Genomic DNA, 22,570 nt, shown 5'->3' with positions numbered 1-22,570 from the left:
TTCTTTATTACTCTGATAGGACAAACTTTGGTCCAAATACAACCATCTTGTTTTAAAGGCAAGTCTAGAACAACAACTTAAAGCCATTGCAGTTGAATGATAACTTGAGTTACGAGGGAAAACCTGTAGAAATTCTTGCCAGAGAGGTAAAGACATTACGCCATGTGAAATTCTTGTGGTAGAATCACCAGTTCAAGAGGCTACCTGGAGGTGAGAGGATGAGATGAGAGCTAATTACCCAGAACTTTTTAGGAATGAACTTTTGAGAACGAAAGTTCTTTAAGGAGGGAAGAATGTAACATCCCGAATTTTGTTTCTAATGTAATTTAAGTATTTTGTAATATTCGAGAACATTTTTGAAATTTTTGAAATTTAATTAGATTACTGAGTTGTAATTACTAATAAAGGGATATTTCAGTTTAATTATTTAATCAAAGAAAATTGTGAAATTTGGACTTTTTGTCAGTTGAATTTAATTTTGGAGTTATTGTCGAAAATTGAAGTCATTTGGGGAAAAGGGAATAAGTATTGAAGGGAAGAAATAAAATAACATAAAATAAAATACAATACAATAGAATAAAATAAATATTTTTATTTTATTTTATTTATTTTATATTCTTATCCCTTTCCCCTTTCTTCTTCTACTAAAACCTCTTCCCCCTTATGTTTTCCCTCCAGCCGAGACCCTAACCACCGCCCAGATCGGAAGTCGAACATCCGCCGCGCACCGTGCCTCTGCAGAAACACAGTCGCCCGCGTCCGCACAGCTATGACACCTAACAGCTCACGTCCGTGTCGCTTCGTCTACCTAGTCGCGCCGCGCAAGAGACCTTTGTCGCTTGTTTGTCCTTGTGAGATCTAGCCACCGACTGGGTCATCTGTTTGTGCTCGTCGACCGACCACCGAAGTCGCTGCCAAGATCTGTTCAAGCCCCAGCCGCACGATCCCCGTCTCACTGTACGACGCTGTTAGTCTTCGCCGTCTCCGTCGAAGCACACCACCACAACAGCCGTCCTCGCTCCGCTCGTCACGCCTGGCTGATGTTCTCTTCTTCAGCCCATCACAGCAACTGGAACCCGTGGCTAGTCGCCAGAATTTTTGACCTTAGGTAAGGTTGTGCTACCTTTTATGGGTTTCTTGGAGGTTCTGAAAACCATTGAATTTCGATTTAAGATTTGGTTTGTTTCTGATGTCTTGATGCTAGAATCAAGCTTCAAGAATTTTGGTTAGTTGCCGAACTCGTTCGAAGCCATTTCTTTAGACATTTGGGTAAGTGTTATGGAGTAGATGAATGGATTTTGGTTTGAAAGTGTTGGTAAAGGCTGATGTTAAAATTATGTTGTCCTTAGGTTAAATCTTGGGCTTGTCTAAGGCGGGAGAAATTCATGTATGCGCTAGTGCCAGACCATGATGATTATGATTTATAGAGGATCATTAGTTAACATGATATTTATGTATGCCTTCCTTGACTAAGGTTTGGAAGGACTAGAGTTAGTTATTAATAATTATGATTTATAGAGTATCATTATTTAACATAATATTCATGTATGCCTTCATTGATTGAGGTTTGAAAGGACTAGGGTCAGTTATGGATAATTATGATTTACTGAGGATATATTTATGGTTTTATGTTTATGTATGCCTTACTGACACGAGGATTTAAAAGACTAGATGCGCATAGAGATGTTTGAATGCTAGCATAATTTGAGTATATTATTATTCTTGGAGATCCTACTGAATCTGGGGATGATGAGATGTATATATATGTTATGAAACTAGGATGATGAGAGGTATATGTATGTTGTAGAGCCATGATGTTGAGGTGTATATGTATGTTATAGAACCACGTTGTGATATCTGTGATGTTGAGATTATGATAGTGTCTTCACTGATTAGTTAAATGCCCATTAGATGTTGTGTTTCCTTCGGGATTTACCAGAGGTTGTGTTTCCTTCGGGATCCACCAAGGGTTGTGTTTTCTTCGGGATTCACCAGAGGTGGTGTTTCATTCGGGATTCACCAGAGGTGGTGTTTCCTTCGGGATTCACCAGAGGTGGTGTTTCCTTCGGGATTCACCAGAGGTGGTGTTTCCTTTGGGATTCACCAGAGGTTGTGTTTTCTTCGAGATCCACCAGAGGTTGTGTTTTCTTCGTGATTCACTAGAGGTTATGTCACCAGAGGTTATTTGCTTTGCTACAAACCAATAAACATAAAATCCCTATTTATCTGTCTGTAACTTAAGCATGTATGTGGTGACATACAAGTGGATTATGTCTGTAATATATGGATATAAGAGGGAAATCTTATCCTGGTAACACTACGGATGCGGCCCACTTTGTGGAATGGTCATAATTGTTGTGACTTGTCACAGCTGGTCAGATCGTGATCATTCGTGTTGGGGACATGCGAGCGGGGGCGTTCTATACAAAGAGTTTATATAAGACTTGACCACGAAGTGTTAACATCTTATTATATAACACTATTGATGATAGAGCCTTCACTTCACTAGGATGACCATAGGTAACATGAGTGAGTTGGGAACTCCTACCATTGACGACGTCCTTTGATTTGTATGAGTGCAAGTGCCAGGTCGCTGATTCAAACCTACCATTTTGGGGATTCGTCTGATTTTCGAGCTAGGAACTCAGCTACACAAGATGGAATTCACTCCTTCCCCGAGGGACAAGTAGATAGATAGCTCCCTTAAGGGATAATTCCAGGGCTTGAACGATATGGTGCCACACATCTTCTTTTAGCTCGAATGGTGTTCACACATAGTAGGACTATGTTGTATTGTTCATTAGAGGAATGAGATGTAACTACATGGGCAAAACGATAAATTGGCCTAACTGTACTTACGAGCATCTATGAAGGGTCATTGTACTCATGATTGGTTATATCCGATGGATACAGAAATATATCTGTGGTAAGAAGAGTTCAGTTGTTGGTCTCCTGACAGTTAACGGATGGTAGATCTCGTGGCTAAAGAGTTTAGTATCTACGATTAAGTTAGGATAGCTCTAACTCTAATCTATCTACATGTTTCTACCTCTATTGAGTTCCTTAGCAGTCATATAGAAGAGACAACATGCGCATTAAGTTCTAGGATTCAATTGCGTTGATTAATTGTTAAGATAGTTTACTCAATTAACTGAATTTTCTCCAAATCTAGCAATTAGTGCGTCCTAGGATAGTCAGCCATTCAACACACAATTACTATTGCCTCTTAAAGGTCTTAACTAGACATTGTATCGAACACATTAAAAGTAATATATTCAGTCATGAGTGAAAATTACAAAACCAAGCATCTAGGCTAAACATGTTCAAGATATAGATCATTCAACATGCTTCAAGAATTAAAAACAGATTCAAGAATGCTCAAATTGAAGTTGTTAATAATAAAGAAAAGTAGAAAACTCAAAATAATTTGCAAGAACTCTTGAAATAGAAACAAGATTGAATTATTCACAAATCCATAGACAAATTCATAAAGAATTACAAGTTATTGATTACAAATAAAAAAGAAATCAAAATCTAACCTAGATAGGAAACAAAATTACCCTAGAGACTAATTGATACAGAGAGAAATTCCAGCCTCCATTAAAATTGTGCTTTCCTTCTTCAGCAAAAATGAAAGAAATCTATTTATAGTTGCGGGGTAGTGTCGTGACACTGGGGTCAACGTTGCATCGCTAAGTCATAGAAAAAGCCAAGAAGCGTTGCACTTGAGACGTGACACTGGTGCTTGACACTCCATTGTGTGAGGCACGCGAGGGATAAATCGCGTCAAAATCCAAAGCGTAGCAACACTACCCCGTTTTGCAGCAAAAAATGAGCAATCTGTCTTCAAGCGTTCTGGATGCCTATATGGGAGACTGGTAACTTACTACCATTTCTGTGACATCCCAATTTTTTTTCTTCGTAATTTGAATTCAATTATTTTGTAGTATTTTAGGAAAATTTTGGATTCTTGGAGGTTAAATTGAATTATTGTGAGAGGATAATTAAATTTTAATATTTGATTTGAGAAGAATTTTGTAATTTAAAATTTGATTAGGAAAAACATTTAAAATTTATGTCAAATGGCTTCAATTTTGATTTAATTTTGGAAATTGAATTAAAATTAGAAAGTTTGGTTTATTTTAGAATTTTGAAAAGATATTGGGATTTGAAATACCAAAAAGATTGTGAATTTCAAGAGGAAAAAGGAAAGGGATTAAATATGTTTATTTTATATTAAAAGTAAGGGAAGCCAATTAAGCCATTAGAGTCGCACAAATCCCTAGGAGGTCATCTTCTTCCACTTATCCTTCCCTCAACCGACCCATACTTTTCTTATCTCTTTCTCACCGCTAACTGCAACCAAGTCACCATTAAGAGTACCTACCGTCAGTCGCGTTTTGCTCAGGTGCCGTGTGATCTGCTGTCGTCGGCATCGTGCATCCGGGTCGAGAAGCGTGTGTCCGCAGCTTGCAGTTGCAATAGTCGTTCACCCCTAGTCCGGATCCTGGCCCAGCGCACCACCACCAACGAAGGTCTCCCCCACTAAACTGCTATTCACCGCGACGGACTTCTACTTTTGCTTGCTGGATTTGAGGGTTTCGTCGGAAAGCTTGGTTTTGGGTAAGATCTTGGTGGGTTTTATGAATTTTCGTGAATGGATCTTGATTACCCATTTGATTTTGGGTTAATTTTGATAAAATCCATTATATTTGGGTCATAGATTCGAGTTTTAGTGGAGGTTGAAGATTGAAAGCATGTTGTACGGTGTTACAAAGGTTTGATTTTGGTTTGGTAAGTTTTGGTACCTTTGGTCCTTTTGGATTTAGGGTAATTGTTGAAAATTTAGTTATTAAATATTGGTTTTTATTTATGCTCAGATTGGACACAGACACATAAATCGAGCTTTGGAACTGAACTTGAACCAAACCACAACTTTTGTTAAGCTTAATTTGAGGACCTTTGGTAATTTGTTAAATTCAATTAGACCCTAAAGAATAAGTTGCAAGCATTGGATTTATTGTTTTGTGCCAGATATGCTAAATTAAACATTGTAATTTATATTATAGGAGGGATTATGGTCTTCCAACTGTGTTCAAGGAAATATTGCTTGGATTAATTTTGAGAATTGCGATTTCAGGTAAGTAATCCTACTACTGGAACTGCCCACGGGCTAGGCACTAGATATATGCTAGCATGATAGATGAATATTATGACAAAACGATAACATGATAGACGGATAGTATCGTATGACCGATATATGTTCTTGTATGATGATCTGAAAGATTTATTTGTGTACGTAGATACTTGCATGCTAGTATGAGATGATACTTGATTCAATGAGGTTGTATTTGATATGTGGATATTGAGACATATATGCATGTTGTAAAGCCAGGATGTTGAGGTATATATGTATGTTATAGAACCATGTTGTGATAATTATGATGTTGTGACTGTGATAGTGTCTTTACTGATTAGTTAGATGCCCACTAGATATTGTGTTTCCTTCGGGATTCACCAGATTGTGTTTCCTTCGGGATTCACCAAATTGTGTTTCCTTCGGGATTCTCCAGATATTGTGTTTCCTTCGGGATTCACCAGATATAGTGTTTCCTTCGGGATTCACCAGATATAGTGTTTCCTTCGGGATTCACCAGAGATTGTGTTTCCTTCGGGATTCACCAGAGATTGTGTTTCCTTCGAGATTCACCAGATATTATGTTTCCTTCGGGATTCACTAGGGGTAGGCATCTAGAGGACATAGATGCCTAGCCCGACCCCAGTAATGGGTTACTTACTGAGTATTTTATACTCATTCTTTCTTATGTTTTTGTTTTAGGTAAAGGTAGAGATGCACCGGCGATTGACAAGCGGAATTCGTGATCGAGCCACTAGGACTAGTTTTATGCTTTCGCTCATGATATTTAGATTTCTTTCCATGTTTTTTTAACTTTCAGTTTTGTTGTTTGAAACTTACTATTAAGAATTGTAATTCATACTTATTATTATCATTTATGATTTATAGTTACCTTATTATTTGTTTTAATATTTTAATTTAATGAAGGATTTTTTAACTTACCTTATTTATTTAGTATTTATTGCACCATAAAAGGGTGTCGTTTTAAGTTTCATGCATGCATGTATTTAGTAACGGCCTAACTTAAGTCCTAGGCGGTTGGGTCGTTACAATTTCCAATTACAAGTTTTTCATTACTTGTGTATCCAGAGCAAGAGGTGATGTAATTTGGACTGGTTGCAACATGGCTTAAAGCCCCGCTATCAGCATACCAGCATTGATCAACTACACACTCAAGATTTTCTATAGCAGAATTAGTTAGGAATGCAGATAAGTTTTGAGCAGGTTGAAGAAAGCCTTTACTCTGAATGACAGCCACAGTATAGGTGGATTCAATTCTCTTTTGTGTTTTTTTTGCATTATTCAACATTGGGTTATATTGAAGAAAACAAATGTCAGTAGTGTGCTCCAACCTACTACAAATTTGACATAAGGGACGATTTGTGGAGGCATTATTCCATCTATTTCTCTCTCCAATATTGTTCCCTTTGGAACCAACGTTTTGGTTTCATTGCGCTTCTTGATTTAGATGCTGATGTTGCTGAGTATTTTGCACCATATTAATAGAAGGATTAACATTAGTATTAAGGGACAAATTGGACAGACCTATCTTCATCGTCATCTAATACTCAAGTCTCTATTCATAAAAGAGAAGATCAGACTACATATCAGCCCAACTGATATCACATTTCCTTTGAGTCGACACAATTACAGGGTTATAGTTTTCATCGAGACCAGAGAACACTTAGGAAACAAGATGTCTCTCCTAGAAGTTGGTTAGCTACCTCTAATTTTGTTTTATGATTCTTCCTATTCGTAGGTCATTTATGGCATGCAGGAAGGGCTCGTGCAGCTGCCATAGGATTTGAAAAAGGAATTGATCGTGATTTTGAACCAGTTCTGTTCATGACTCCCCTTAACTGAGACTGGCGATCTAATGCTTGAAGTCAAAATCAATTTGATTCCACCATACATATCAGGTTGGATGGATCAGGTTATATTTTAAAAGTCTTCATTTTCCCTTCATTTCTATCTAATCTTGCTTACCAGAACGGGGTTACTTGCAAAGGCAAGTCTGTCAGAGTATTTTTAATCATAGCTAGATACTCTTCCATTTTTATCGATCCTTTCCATGTCTGTTGAAAAAGACACTTTAGATGATCAATTTTAGCTCTAGATTGCACAAACTGTGTGTTGATTGAAAACCCATGAACTGGGTTGCTATTTCTTGGGACATTGAGTTGTATAGCCATCCAAAAATAAGTTGATCAATAGCAACCCAAGTTTCATAAGTTGGGTTCGACATTTCTTCACTTTCAGCAGTGCTAGACCCCTCGCCATTGATGATCCTTTAATATTTTTACTAGGGTAGAGATTATCACCATTTGGATAACCCTCCAATTGATAGCTGCAGAGGATTGGCATGCTAAGTTCTGCCAAAGAAGAAAGTTCTTCCTATCCATCTTGAGAGAGGTGATTTGATTGAGTAGCTGATCGAGTGGCAGAGTTTTCATTCCTGCCGGAGCGACCGGAGATGAAACGGAAGCAGAAGATTGATTGACGATGGCCATGGAAAAGCTCTGATACCAAATTAAGAAAATTATGAGATAGAAGAAATGATATGAACTTCTTGTTAAGAGAGTAATTGAATGTATTCACAATTTCATTCAATAATCCATGGAGATATAGAGAGGAGGATTATATATAATTACAAAAGAACAAGGGGATAACAAAATAATCGACAAAGAAACTGAAAATGAAACAACCAATATATGTGGCACAAGATGATAGATGGAATGATAACAGAACGAATAATAAGAATCCCTTTTAGAAGAACCAATCTGATATTTGAGAGAAAACACGGAGTTCCACATCAGCGACCACTTAGACTTGAGTCATCATTGAATCATCAATTTGACTCTTCTAATGATTTGTCAGTTAATCCACAATAATACCAAATCTTATATCTTTTCAAAATTTATTCAAATTCGATTATCTTGTATATCAAATCATTATGTAAACTTATAAATTTATATCCCTTTGGGGACATCCGACGTAATCTTTTAAAATTTTAATATAATTTATGTTTTTATAATGGTATGAATTAGAGGTGACATGGTCTGAGTTGGGCCGGGTTGGAAGAATTTTGTGGACCAACTCAAAAATTTGAGTTAGCTAATAATGAACCCTATCGGTTTATTTTTGAAGGGTCAACCCAACTCAACCCAAAATTTTCGGGTTGGGTCATCGGTTCTTTTTTTTTTTCTTTTTTTTTTTTTTATAATTTTGAATTTTGTCTTTTTTTTTTGTACTTCCTTTTCTATTGAATAATTTGATTTTTGTGGGTCAATAAACCTTCAGATTTACAAAAATGAACTAATTTTAAATATATTACATCAATTAATAAAAATTTAATAATAATAAAACGTATAATATATGCAAAATTTTGACATTTACATTAAAATACAACCACCATAAATTCAATATAAACTTCAAAAGAAACTTTCTCAAATAATTCAATTCAAATGTTCAAGTTCAAAGTCTCTACCCAAAATATTCAAAGTCTATATTCAAAATAGAAACAAAAAGTCCAAGTTTAATAATAACTATTGGCCTATTACATAAAATTCCAAGTTCAGTAATAACATTCAAAAGCACCCTTCATCTTTGGTATTTTTACTTCTCAATGTCTGAAAAAAATTGTAAATACATTAAACAAAGAGGATCATTTATAAGCAATAATAATATTTGCTCTTATGGTAGTAAAACTTACTGTTAAAAATAAAAATTAAGGAAGAGAATAACAACAAGGTTACGTTGAAGCCCTAGTATAGGGAGAAAAACTACGATATAAAGACTTTTTCTTATTCTTTTTAATTTGATACACTGAAACACAGAGACACACTGTATAAATAGACAGTAGAAAACCCTAGGGGTCTACACAATTACATAAACGCCCCTAGGTTAATAACCCTATTTTCAACACTCCCCTCAAGTTAGAGCATAAATATCGACAAGGCCCAACTTTCTTACACAATAATCAAAGCTTTGTCTCAGTAACCCTTTGTAAGTACATCAGCAACTTGTTGATTTGAAAGAATATAAGGGATGCATATGTTTCCACTGTCCAACCTCTCTTTAATGAAGTGTCTGTCTATCTCTACGTGTTTAGTTTTGTCATGTTGAACCAGTTATTTGTAATACTGATGGCAGCTTTATTATCACAAAACAATTTCATCGGAAGCTTATTATCTTGTTGAAGATTTGATAATACTTTCTTCAACCAAATTTCTTCACAAATCCCTAGACTCATGGCCCGATACTCAGCCTCAACACTACTTCTAGCAACAACTCCTTGTTTCTTACTTCTCCAGGTGACTAGATTGCCCCAAACAAACGTACAATACCCAGATGTCGATTTTCTATCAATAATAGACTCTGCCCAATCAGAATCAGTGTAGGCTTCAATAGATCGTTTATCGGTTTTTCTGAACATTAGGCCTTTACCAGGAGTTTCTTTCAGATATCGAAGGATACGTTCATATGATCCTCACAAGGAGCTTGCATAAACTGACTCACAGCACTTACTGCATAAGAAATATCAAGTCTTGTGTGAGACAAGTATATCAACTTCCCGGCTAACCGCTGATACCTTTCTTTATTAAGAGAAACTCTATCATTCTTATCACTGAGCTTCGCATTGTACTCTACTGGTGTGTCAACAGGTTTACACCCAGTCCTACCTGTTTCTTTTAGCAAGTTCAAAGTATATTTTCGTTAAGAGACTGATATACCTTTTTTTGAGCGAGACACTTCCATTCCTAGAAAGTATCTTAGCTTCCTGAGGTCTTTAATTTCAAACTCTCGGGTCATCTCTGTTTTGAGCCTCATGATCTCTGCATCATCATCCCCAGATAAAACAATGTCATCAAATAGACAATAAAAACAACTATCTTCCCTGATATCGATCTTTTTATAAAAAGAGTGTGATCATAATGCCTCTGAACATACCCCTGTGCTTTCACAAAAGTTGTGAACCTATCAAACCAGGCCCTTGGAGACTGTTTTAATCCGTATAGTGACTTCCTCAATCTACACACCTTGTTTCTGAATTGACTATACTTCCTCCTCAAGTTTCTCATTCAAAAAAGCATTTTTAACATCAAGTTGGTGTAGAGGCCAATCTTTATTCACAGCGACTGACAAGAGCACTTGGATAGTATTAAGTTTAGCCACAGGTGAAAAGGTTTCAGAATAATCCACTCCATAGGTTTGAGTAAAGCCTCTTGTAACGAGTCTAGCCTTGTACCGGTCAATCGTCCCATCTGACTTGTATTTTATAGTAAACAGCCATTTACATCCAACTATCTTGTGCCCTTCAGGCAAAGCCACCGGTTCCCAAGTTCTATTCTTCTCGAGAGCTCTTATTTCTTCCATAACAACAGACCGCCATTCTGGTTTTTTCATTGCAACACTTATGTCATTTGGAACCACCTTAGTGTCCAAACTAGAAGTGAATGCTTTGAACTCGGATGTCAGATTACTATACGGCATGTAACTATGCATAGGGTATTTAGTACATGAACGAGTGCCTTTCCTCAGAGCTATAGGAAGATCAACGATGCATCATGTTCTTTCACTTCTCCACGCTCCTCACCATGATCGACTATCTGTGTATCAGAAACTTCAATAGTATCCTCCACATCATCATTAGCAAGAATCATTTCATTCTCTGCAGTTTCCCCTTCTGTCACACTTTCAGTATTATTGCTTTCTTCTCTCTTGTCTTGCCTGCCTTCATCAGTCTCCATACATATATCAACATCATTAATTTCAGGAATATACATACCTGGACCTGATGACGGGTCTGACTTCTGCACTGGAGCCGGCAGTTCTGGTTCAACAGGTGACATTGTTTCCTTCCTGAGATTCTTCCTATAGTAAGTTTTCCAAGGGACTTGGTTGGTAGGAAGGACCAAACTATCATGCTCAGAACTAGGGTTAGACAAGGTTTGAATGGACGTTGACCCTAAAGGAATAGTATAAGATGACCAGTTAGTCTCCTCATTTATGTTCTCCCCTTGAAGATGACTAATAGAGAAAAACGATTGATCCTCGAGAAAGGTGACATCCATGGAGACATAGTACTTACGAGATGACGGGTGATAGCACTTATATCCACGTTGATGGAGTGGATATCTAACAAAAACACACTTCTGAGCACGTGGAGTAAATTTTGTACGGTTTGGACCATGGGAGTGAACAAAAGCAACACAACCAAAAACCCGAAGAGGAACATCAAAGATCAATCGAGTAGTTAGAAAGGACTCTTTAAACAATTCTAAAGGAGTATGAAGATTAAGAACGAGAGGGCATTCAATTAATGAGGTGGGCAGTAGTGAGAACCACATCTTCCCAAAGGTATGATGGAAGTGGTAGATAACATAAGGGACTGGGCTACTTCAACCAGCGACTTAGACTGAGAGGAGGGTTCGAACTTTGAAGTTCGGACCGTTCGGCAAGGGCGAGCGAAGCGACTAAGTGAGACTGAGAGGAGGGTTTTCGTTTTCGTTTCGCGATGTGAGGGTGACTGGGCGAGGCCGAGGAAGGGCGACTGGCGAGGGTTTTCTATTTCTTCTCTCTTTTCAGCTTTGTTTTTTTTAATATATATATATATATATATATATATATATATACATATATATAATATGAGCGAGAGCAAGCGTCCGTCCGTGACTCCGTGGGGCGTGGAGTCGTGGACTGTCAGGCCGGTGTCAGCGCGAAGGAGCGTCTATGGAGGCGTGGACCGGTTTTTTGCTTTGTATATATATATATATATATATATATATCGAGCAACTCGAGAACCGATCTAGAATTTAATTTTTTAAAAATTTGTAACCCAATCCAATCCAAAATAAAATCTAACCCAATCCGTGTTAGATTGAGTAGTCTGGATTGTCGGGTTATCGGGTTTTGAACACTCTTGGTATGAATTTCCAAAATTTCAAATGAATTTTACCATTCTCAAAACAAAAATTTCAAATTGATTGAAGAAAATGGTGGACAATTTCCCGACTAAATATGCAATTTACACTTTATAGAAAATCGTGGACTTTGACAATGGTACGGAATTGCCGTTTTTCTCTCCGCTCGTTGTTAGACCTGAAAATCTCAGTGTTAGGATTCGAACCAGGCCCAAGACTCAGGCGTGACCTCCAGGAAGAAAAGCTCATTCGGAATCGTCGCAACCATCTCGATATCCCATTCCCCAACTGTATGTTCATTCTCTTACTCGGTTATCTCAATTTCTTCGGTTTTATCGTGGATTTTGGAGCTCAAATTTGAATGAAGTATGGAAAATTCAGTACTCTGCACGATTTAGATTTCTTATTCGATCTGATTCTGTCATCTCAGACTAATGAATCGTTATTAACTTTTGATAAATCTTCTTGTAAGCTGGGATCGATGGACATTTTACTAGAAAAAAAAAGCCATGGCATTGTGGAGTTAACAATAGCACGTCTTCCTTCTGCAAATTCTTTTACGTAGAAACCAACACAACACATTAAACTTCAATTCAATTGAATCCAACTCAAATTAAAACATTTAACATTTCTTTGATAACCGATTGATTTTTAGTTTTTGAATTTGAATAAAAATAAATTTCGCTTGATTTTTTTTTAAAGTAGTTGTTTTAAGCTTAATTTTCAAAATCCTGTAATCAACGTGGCTTGAATTTGTTGGGTCTTCGGGTTCTTTAAACACCCCTAGCTTATCATGCATCGTGGAGTTAAATTTCGATGAAGCATGGCCAATTTGTTATTCTGCCATATTTTTATCTCCTTGTCATCACCAGACTTTAGGCTAGTTTTTAGGTTATGATAGTTTTACTTATAAACCAGGATCATGGAAATTTTCTGGGAAAATGAAAATCGACATTGTTTTACGGAGAAGGATGCCTTGTTTCTGATCACGAAGTGGAAAATGCTTCAAGATATCCCAATTGCTCTTTTGTTCTTATTTCTTTCCATTTTGCATGTTTTCCCGATAATGTATTTGAAAGGATAAATGTACTCTATTTTGTTGACACAGTTTTTGTTAGATCACTAGTTTAATATGGTATCAGAGGAGGAGATCTCGTATTTGAATCCCCATGGCATAGTTTCCTGCATGCCCGATAAATATATTAAGTTCCCATGTACCCTTTTTGGCTTGGTTTCGTAATCAAGTCAGAGTTTTAATTTTAGCTCGCATACGAGGAGACAGGAGAGTCTTATAAAAGATTCAATGCACCTTAACCCATTAAATTAAGGATTTTGTGATAGCGGCAATTTAACATGACTGGAAGTAAATTAGGTTCAATTATTGCCTGCTTTAAGTCATAGTTTGGTAATAATTTGAAGATGTTGGAATTTGGGTCATGTATGTAGCCTGTGGTAGGAATCAGAAAGATGATGGAAGGCAATTTCTCGAAATATTCTATTTTGTGTATTCCTTGAAAAGTCCAGTCATCTTAGACGTTCTATGCGTTTGGCACATGCTTGGAGTAGTAGAGGAATTGTTGTAAGTAGCTTTCTTTCTGTACCCAACCCTTGGCAGTGCATGGTCCGAAAAATCTCTTGGTTCGAATTTTTTGAGTTAAAGAAGGGATGGAGATTCAAACATCCAACTTCTAAGAATGTGAGCGATCCCTTGGCTAATTGTCATGTCGGCAATCCTCTCGGTTCTAATCATAGCGTTTTTCCTCTTTTATTTTTGGGTCTGTTTTTTATTTTTAATTTAATAACTATGGTGCCAAGAACATCTCTCCTAACATTATGCTCATGGGATATCCCTACCAATTCTTCGGAGGCTTCCAATCCAACTCTTATCAAGTTTTTAAGTTTTGAACATGGAAGCTTCAACCTAGGACTTTGGAAGTATTTCATAATAGTCCAAACCCTTATAATTATAATTGTAGCCTGTTATAATGATAGAAGTTTATTTCTCTAAATAAACCATCTTATAGGAGATCAATAAAGTCCATTCATCTCAGGTCTCTCTCTCTCCCTCTCTCTCTCTCTCTCTCTCTCTCTCTCTAACTCTCTCATTATTTTATTTTTAAAGATCATATATTCAACAAATGGAGAGAAAAAAACAACCAAGAGGTTGGGTGGAGGGAACTTCAATTTGGCCCCCTGTTAAACCCTACAAATTATCCCTAAATTGTGTTTTACACACTTGTTAAACCTACATACTTTCTTTCATTTTTACTCTGTCCTAGACTCCTAACTCTAATTTAGTCAACTAATACTTTTACCTGAATAGAAGGCTATCACATGAGAAAAAAGTTATTAATATATTAATGACTAGGATGATTTGTGACCTTTAACTAAACCACAAGGACTATTTTGAAAATAAAAGGGATTATGCCAAAACTAAATTCAACCTATAGGGACTAAATTGAAACTAAGTCCAAACCTGAGAGATACTAAATTGAAAATTTTAAAACCACAATGACCGAATAGAATTTTTAGCCCTACCATAGGGACCAAATGTAATTTGACCTAAAACCAATGGTTATATGCATAATTTCAAAAACATATCTCTTAGTTTCATTTGTAGCATGCTGACTGTTATATCAAATTCTTTCTTGTAAACAGGGTGTAGACCATAGTTTAGATCTATGAAATGCAATTACCACCGCTCTTTGTCATTGTGATCGTTCTGAAAAGGATGAAGTATAAGAAAGAGGAAGAGGAGGCAGTACTAGTGTTGAATGCTGAGTCAAATATCCTCTGTTAATGTAAGTTTATATTGTTGTAAGAAGAATAGGATTAATTGGGTAATTAAGTAATTTCTAGGTTAATTCCCTTTTTACCCCACTTGTAATAAAACTCTATAAATAGGAACCTTCCCCTCTTATATCAAACACATTATTCATTCTAATAAAAGATCAACAATCTTGATTCTTGGAGAGAATTCTCCTTTTATCTCTTTTAGGCTACATCATTTGGTATCAGAGCATCCGTTTGGGCCAACATCGACTGCTGCCGGTGGAAGTCCGGGAAACTCTTGGTGATGTCAATCACAAGAGGGAGTTTTGTGAGTTGTGCTTGTTGCCAAACAACCCACATCTAATTAGGGGGAACCCTTGAAATTCCAAGAAAGAAAGAAGAAACCGAAAATTTATCAAGATTTTGCAAGAATGGACTATTATCGATCAAAGGACGCCCAAGAAAAAAATCAGCTGTTGGTATAGGCAAGAAAATCAAATTTACTTCCAAAAACAATGCTGGAATTCTGACTCACGTGATTCAAAAGAAAAATTCCAACATACTAATTTTGCTCATGCTCGATTTTCTCAGAGAACCTACCATTATCCACATAGGAAATTTGATTCTAGTGATTCTAGTGACTCCAATAATGTTTCTAAGGCAGTTTGGGATGGAATAAGAAGACAACAATATCGAAAAAGGGCCCAATGATCCAATCAAACCCATTTTTCAAGAAATCAACATAAAGATTAGGAGTTAGATGAATTAAAGAATCATCAATAACGGATTTTTACAGCCCAAAAAGAATGTTCAAGACTCAAAATCATTCTTTTGGTTATGAAACACGATCAAGAAAATTAGTGAATTAGTCCTATACCCACTATGAGATTAAAACATATTCAAGAATCCAACAAAATGACTACTTTGATCCGGTAGTATTGGAGGAAATAAATAAAACAACAAAAGAAATCCAACGTTCACGGGGAAAAATGACTCAACATATTGATCAACTATCAATTCATTTGCAAGAGTTCAAGAATGGATTGATTTCATAAACCGAAGAAAAAAATTAAAGGAATCATCGTTGGAAAATTTCCAAATAAAAAAATCTTGAAGATAAAATTGAAAAAAAAAAAAACAAGAATTTGAAGATGTTGCTTTGGAAATAGTTTCAAGTGAAGAAGAAAAATCCAACGAAGACGATGAAAAAGAATTATCGAATACCGAGCAAGAATCGAGTAAGAACATCGACACATTGATTGCGTTGGAAATGGATCACCAAACTGTCGAAGAACTTGAAGCGAATGATAAAGAAGACATGATTCTTGAACAATTCTCTTTGGAAGGTGATTTTTTAGTGATTGGTTCTTTGACTACAGTTTTGAATGAGCTTGAAGGAAACATCTTTTTTGGGTTTATAGTCGATGGAGAAGTTCATCTTTTGGTGGCAATATTGAATTTTTTGTCTCGAATTTATCCCTTTGATCATAATATTTTTGTTCAAAATGTAGGAGGTTGGTTTGGTCAGACTCCATTAAACAAGTTTATTTCGTTCCTTGTTTGCTTCATAAAATTTTTTTTTTAAAACTCGAGGACGAGTTTTCTTTTTGGAGGGGTAGAAAGATGTAAGAAGAATAGGGGTTAATTGGGTAATTGGGTAATATTCTAGGTTAATTCCCTTTTGACCCCCACTTGTAATAAAACTCTATAAATAGGAATCTTCCCGCTTGTATCAAACACATTATTCATTCTAATAAAAGATCAACAATCTTGATTCTTGGAGAGAATTCTCCTTTTATCTCCTTTAGGCTGCATCATATATCCTGACAAGTGAGAACGATAATATCTTGTTCGTTATTTTGGAATACCACTTGAAATTGAATACCCTTTTTCTTGTGATTTGGTTGTAGGCTGATATTGTTTGTGTAGTATACCAAAGAACTTAATCAACTCATGAACAGCGAGTACTGAAATTGCAGTATGCATTTTTGTACCCATTGGACTTGAGGTAGAAAATTTCTCCCATCGATTTTCTGCAAATTGGTAAGCTTATATTAACATTGCCTATTTGCACTAGTTTGCTCCATTCTTGTGTCTTATCAGTGTTTTAAATCCTAAAATGGTATAGAGTTGAAACGTGATGAAATTAAACGGTTAAGCTGTTTCAATATTTTGTTTTTCCTTTGCTTTTTGTTCGAATTTAATAACTCCATGAGTTATCCGAATCCCAATTACCGAAATGGGATATGTTATCAGGTATGAAGGCTCATCCCTGTTGTCATGTATAATAAAGCTATAAACCGCAAGGGCATTCCTGATATTGAAGCATCATATGGCCATGGATAACCATCGAATAAGGTGAAACAGGAAGAACATTTTAACTAATTGAATCAGTATAATTTGATGGGGCCTCTTTTCTTCATTTTTGGAACTTTTCTAGCAGATTCACGCTTCAATTATTTATTGAGAGATTCACGCTTCAATTATTTATTGAGAGCATCTGATCCTCCATAATCAGTAGATATGAAAAGCATTCTTCTTCTTCTTGCCTAGAATACTGACTTTAAGGTCCCTTTGCCTAGATTTTTTGCCTAGAATACTGACTTTAAGGTCCCTTTGCCTAGATTTTTTGCCTAGAATACTGACTTTAAGGTCCCTTTCTGTTTTCCAGATTTGGTGCAAAGCAGTTTACCAACAAGACATAACGACAAATTGTTGGTAAGCAATTTCGACTGTGGATGGGATCACTTTGAAGTAGTTTGCTTCCTCATCATCAGTAAGAGAAAGCTTCTTCCAACTATTGATTAGATTGTCATCCATTGGAAGGTCTTGAGAGCAGACTAGAAGGCTCTCACAAAACAAGGGGGAAACTCTCACGTAGAAGGGTAAAACTCTCACAGAATCTTGAGTAAAAAAACGAAATCAAACTGAAAAAGCCCTCCATCAAATGCTTTTTTTTTGTTAGTGAAGATATGTTTTCTATGTCGTTCTCGTTAAAAGTGAGATGGGACTATTTAGCACCTTCAAAAGTAGAACGGGTGTTGCAATGGGGACTGTTTAACTAATTGGTGGCAAAACTATGTTCAATCTGAAATGGGTTTTATTACATTCAGTCGAAGACTGTAAGAACTTAAGGATCTTTAGACAAATTCATGCTCAACTGGTAACATCAGGATTAGTTTGCGATGACTTCGTCACAAGCAAAGTGATAGAATTCTTTGCTAATTTTGTTGAGTATGGTGATTATGCCTGTGATTATTTAAAACAAGGCAGCACTCGCTTAGGTTCATTTCCATTCAACTCACTGATTAATGGGTATGTTGGTGAATTGCCACAATTGGCGGTTTCAGTTTATAGAAGGATGGTGAGAGATGGGTTTGTGCCTGATATGTTTACTTTTCCAGTCCTTCTGAAAGCATGCTCTAACTTTTCAGGGAGCAGAGAAGGCAGACAGATTCATGGTGTGGTGGTTAAATTGGGGCTTTTGGCTGATCATTATGTGCAAAACTCACTGATTTGTTGCTATGGAGCTTGTGGGGATTTTTCTTGTGCAGGTAGAGTGTTTGATGAAATGCTTGTTCGAGACGTTGTTTCGTGGAACAGTTTGATATCTGGGTTCATGAAAGTAGGGCATTTTGATGAGGCCATTTCTTTGTTTTTTAGGATGGATGTGGAGCCAAGCATCGCAACTTTAGTCAGTGTGCTTGCTGCTTGTGCAAGAAAGGGAGACTTGTGTATGGGGAAGGGAATTCATGGTGTGATTGAGCGAAGGTTTAAGTTGAATTTAATACTAGGCAATGCAATGCTAGATATGTATGTAAAGAATGGATGTTTGTATGAAGCTAAGAAAATATTTGATGAACTCCCAACGAGAGATATTGTGTCTTGGACTATCATGATCACTGGATTGGTGCAGAGTGACCATCCAAAAGAGTCCCTGGAACTGTTTTCAATGATGCGAACCTTGGGTATTAACCCTGATGCGATTATTTTAACTAGTGTTCTCTCTGCTTGTTCTAGCCTAGGAACTCTTGACTTCGGCACATGGGTCCATGAGTACATAAATCAAAGACGAATCAAATGGGATGTCCATATTGGAACTGCTATTGTTGACATGTATGCCAAATGTGGATGTATTGAAATGGCACTGCAAATCTTTTACAATATGCCTAAAAAAAATACCTTCACTTGGAATGCCTTGTTATGTGGTCTGGCAATGCATGGACTTGTGTATGAAGCATTAAATCTTTTTGAAGTGATGATAAAATCTGGTGTCAAGCCTAACGAGGTAACATTTCTAGCGATTTTGACAGCTTGCTGCCATTCTGGTCTGGTCAACAAAGGGCGCAAGTATTTTAATAACATGAGTAGTCAACTTTATAATTTGTTGCCAAAGTTGGAGCATTATGGATGCATGATTGATTTGTTCTGTCGAGCTGGACTTTTGGAGGAAGCTGTGGAGTTGGCAAGGACCATGCCAATGAAGCCTGATGTGCTTATCTGGGGAGTTCTACTAAATGCTTGCAAAACTGTTGGAAATGTTGATCTCTCTCATCACATACGAGATTACATCTTGGAACTTGATCCAGAGGATAGTGGAGTCTTCGTGCTGCTGTCCAATATATCTGCTACTAATGAAAGATGGTCCGATGTGATTCGATTAAGGAGGTTGATGAAGGATAGAGGTGTGGAAAAAGCACCCGGATCAAGTGTCATTGAGGTGGATGGTAAGGCTCACGAGTTTGTGGCTGGAGATATTAGCCACCTCCAAACTAAAGAAATTTACAAACTATTAAGCCTCATCAACTCTGTCTACCATGAAAGTCATTAGATGCACCCGTTGTAGGTTGTTGGACCATTTACAGACATGTCTTTTGGGGAACAATTTCTAACCCTGTGTAGGCTGGATTATCTTGAAGTTCTTGGCCAGATGAAAAGGATGGGGATCCCTATCTTCATGTTTCATTTCAAAGGCTTCTAACAAGAGAAGGATATTCCAACTTTGCCATGAAGGCAGCAACTAAATCCAGAAAGCTCTTTGGAGTTTCAAGAGTCAAGGTTGGGTTGGAGTTTGAAGGAAGAACATCTGAAATATTTTTCAATAATAATTGGACAAAGTGGCAAATTAATTAGATGATTTCAGAAAGCAGCCAGCAGTTTTAGTTGATCAAGTGGAAGTCTTGCAGCAAGGTATGTGATTAATGATTTAAGTTGTGCAGTTGTTTCTTTTTAATTTCTCTCTAATCTTATATTCTAAAAAAATAACTTGAAATGAATAGCCATTCGAAGAATCTCATGGGAAAAGACATCAATATTTCATTTGATAGTTCTTGTTTAAAGCTTCTTCGATATGCGATCTTTCTTTTGGAAACAAAATAGTTATGCAACTTTCAGACAGGGTACAATTCCTAAACATAATTGAAAACGGGTACAAATTGTTATGCTACTTTTACTTTTTTCAACTTTCAACTCTGTTCAGAGTATCAAACTCTCTTCTGCGTCATTCCAAAAGAATGTCTCTCTTTTAATATCCTTCTTCCCATATACCTGCACCATGGAAGATTCATATTACAGTAAGGTCCCAAATACCACTCAGTATGGCAACTGATTAACTTTCCAACTTATATAGGTATAATTTAAAATTAAATTCCTAGGTATAAAAGTCACTTCAAGGAAAATTTAGAGTCTCGGGCCGGCATGATGAAGATTTGATATGATTTGAAACAATGTCATTTGACAACCGAAACAATGTCATAAGATAATCCCTTGGCAGGGCATGATCTGAAAAATCTCTTGGTTCTAATTTTTTGAGTTAAAGAAGGGATGGAGATTCAAGCATCTGACTTCTAAGGATGTGAGTAATGCCTTGACCAATTGAGCTATGCTCATGTCGACAATCCTCTCGGTTCTAATCGTAGTGTTTTTCCTCTTTTAATTTTTTATCTGTTTTTTGTTTTTAATTTAATGATAATAACTATGGTACCAAGAGCATCTCTCCTAACATTAATGCTCGTGGGATATCCCAACTAATTCTTCGGAGGCTTCCTAAACCAACTCTAGGAGATATCAAGTTTCTAAGTTCTGAACGTGGAAGCTTCAGCCTAGGACGTTGGAAGTATTACCTAACATTCCAAAGTCCAAACCCTTATCACTATAATTGTAGCCTGTTATATTTCATGGTTTTTTCTTTTTTTCTTTTCTTTTTTTCTTTTTCTTTTTTTTTTTTTTTAATGATCATATATTCAACAAAAGGAGAAAAAGAGAACAACCAAGGGATTGGGTGGAGGGAACTCCTTCAATTTGGTCCCTTGTTAAACCTTACAAATTATTCTTAAATTGTGTTTTTCCCACTTGTTAAACGTACATATTTTCTAATTTTTCTTTTAATTTTTATTCACCCCTAAACTCTATTTTGGTCAACTAATAAATTTACCCGAATAGAAAGCTATCACATGAGAAAAAAGTTATTGATATGTCATGATTTGTGAACTTTAACTAAACAACAAGGACCATATTGAAAATTTAAAAACAATAGAGATCAAACCGAAACTAAAATCAACCTATAAGGACAAAATTAAAATTAAGTACTAGAGAAATTAAGTTGAAACTCTTAAAACCATAATGACCAAAGATAAATTTTAGCCCTACAACATGGACCGCATTTATAATGTAACTGAAAACCAATGGTTTGATGCATGATTTCAAAAACGTCTCTTAGTTTCAATTGTAACATAACTGACAGGCACATAAAAAATTTCTTGTAAACAGGGCGTAGACGATAGTTTGGGGCCATGAAATTCCATTACCACCACTCTGTCATGTTATCCTTCTGAAAGGATGAAGTAGAAGAAAGATGAAGAAGAGGCTGGCAAGTGTTGAATGCTGAATTTAGTATCCTCTATTAATGTAAAGCTTATATCCTGATAAGTGAGAAGGATAATATCTTGGTCGTTATTTTAGAGTACCACTTGAATTTGGATACTCTTTTCTTTTGATTTGATTGTAGGCTATTATCTAATAAAAAAAAATTGCAGGCTGTTATTGTTTGTGTACTTATATACCAAAGAACTTAATCACTCATGAATGGCAATTACTGAATCACAGTATGCATTTTCGTGCCTATCGGATGTGAGGAAGAAAACTTCTCCAATCAATTTGCTGTACCAAGCTTCTGTTAACATTGCCTAGCTGCACTAGTTTGTCGCATTTCTTGTGCCTTATCAGTGTTTTGAATCCGAAAGCTTAAAAATTAAAAAGAGTTCAACAAGTACACGGTTCTAATTATTTCACTAGTTTTTTAATATTATCAAATAGTATAGAGTTGAAAGTGAAACATATCAATATGAACCGGTGAAGCTGTTTCAGTATTTTGTTTTTTCTTTACTTTTTATTCCAATTTAATAACTCCATGAGTTTATCCAAATCCCAAAAACCGAAATGGAATATGTCTATCATGTATGAAGGGCCGAAGGCCCATCCCTGTTATCGTGTATAATAAAGCTATAAAACAAAACAAAGGGCATTCATGATATTGAAGCATCATATGCTAATAGATAACTATTGAAAGATAATATCAATTGTCTAGAGTATCAAATTATTATTTATATTTTATTTAATAGTTTTGATGTGATTTTAGTATTTTTCAATTTCATTAAGTAGGAGTATTTTTGGTTTTTTATTGTGATATATAATATAAATTGAATTTTAATCTTTGTGCTTCTTTCAAGTTTAGCCTTCT

At 36.1% G+C, this 22,570-nt stretch overlaps 1 protein-coding gene across 7 annotated transcripts; it reads left to right on the top strand.

Moving 5' to 3' along the window:
- The first annotated feature begins 643 nt into the window (after nucleotides 1-643).
- LOC120079696 (Pentatricopeptide repeat (PPR-like) superfamily protein) lies at nucleotides 644-21,952 on the top strand. Of its 7 annotated transcripts, XM_039034004.2 has the most exons (6): nucleotides 12,158-12,350; nucleotides 14,719-14,861; nucleotides 16,743-16,875; nucleotides 17,089-17,190; nucleotides 17,504-20,022; nucleotides 21,601-21,952. In XM_039034004.2, exon 5 carries the CDS (start codon nucleotides 17,912-17,914, stop codon nucleotides 19,661-19,663), a length of 1,752 nt encoding a protein of 583 aa, XP_038889932.2. In that variant the 5' UTR covers nucleotides 12,158-12,350; nucleotides 14,719-14,861; nucleotides 16,743-16,875; nucleotides 17,089-17,190; nucleotides 17,504-17,911; the 3' UTR covers nucleotides 19,664-20,022; nucleotides 21,601-21,952. The 7 variants fall into 7 exon arrangements, with proteins under 7 accessions (XP_090170676.1, XP_038889932.2, XP_038889936.2 ...); XM_039034008.2 differs by lacking the exon at nucleotides 16,743-16,875; XM_090314547.1 differs by having other exon boundaries at nucleotides 16,743-17,190.
- The last annotated feature ends 618 nt before the right edge of the window (nucleotides 21,953-22,570 follow it).

The sequence above is a fragment of the Benincasa hispida genome, chromosome 6 (assembly GCF_027475165.1).
Source record: "Benincasa hispida cultivar pf3 chromosome 6, pf3_genome.v1.1, whole genome shotgun sequence".
NCBI classification, from domain to species: Eukaryota; Viridiplantae; Streptophyta; class Magnoliopsida; order Cucurbitales; family Cucurbitaceae; genus Benincasa; species Benincasa hispida.
This window is presented reverse-complemented; position numbering and strand designations above follow the sequence as displayed.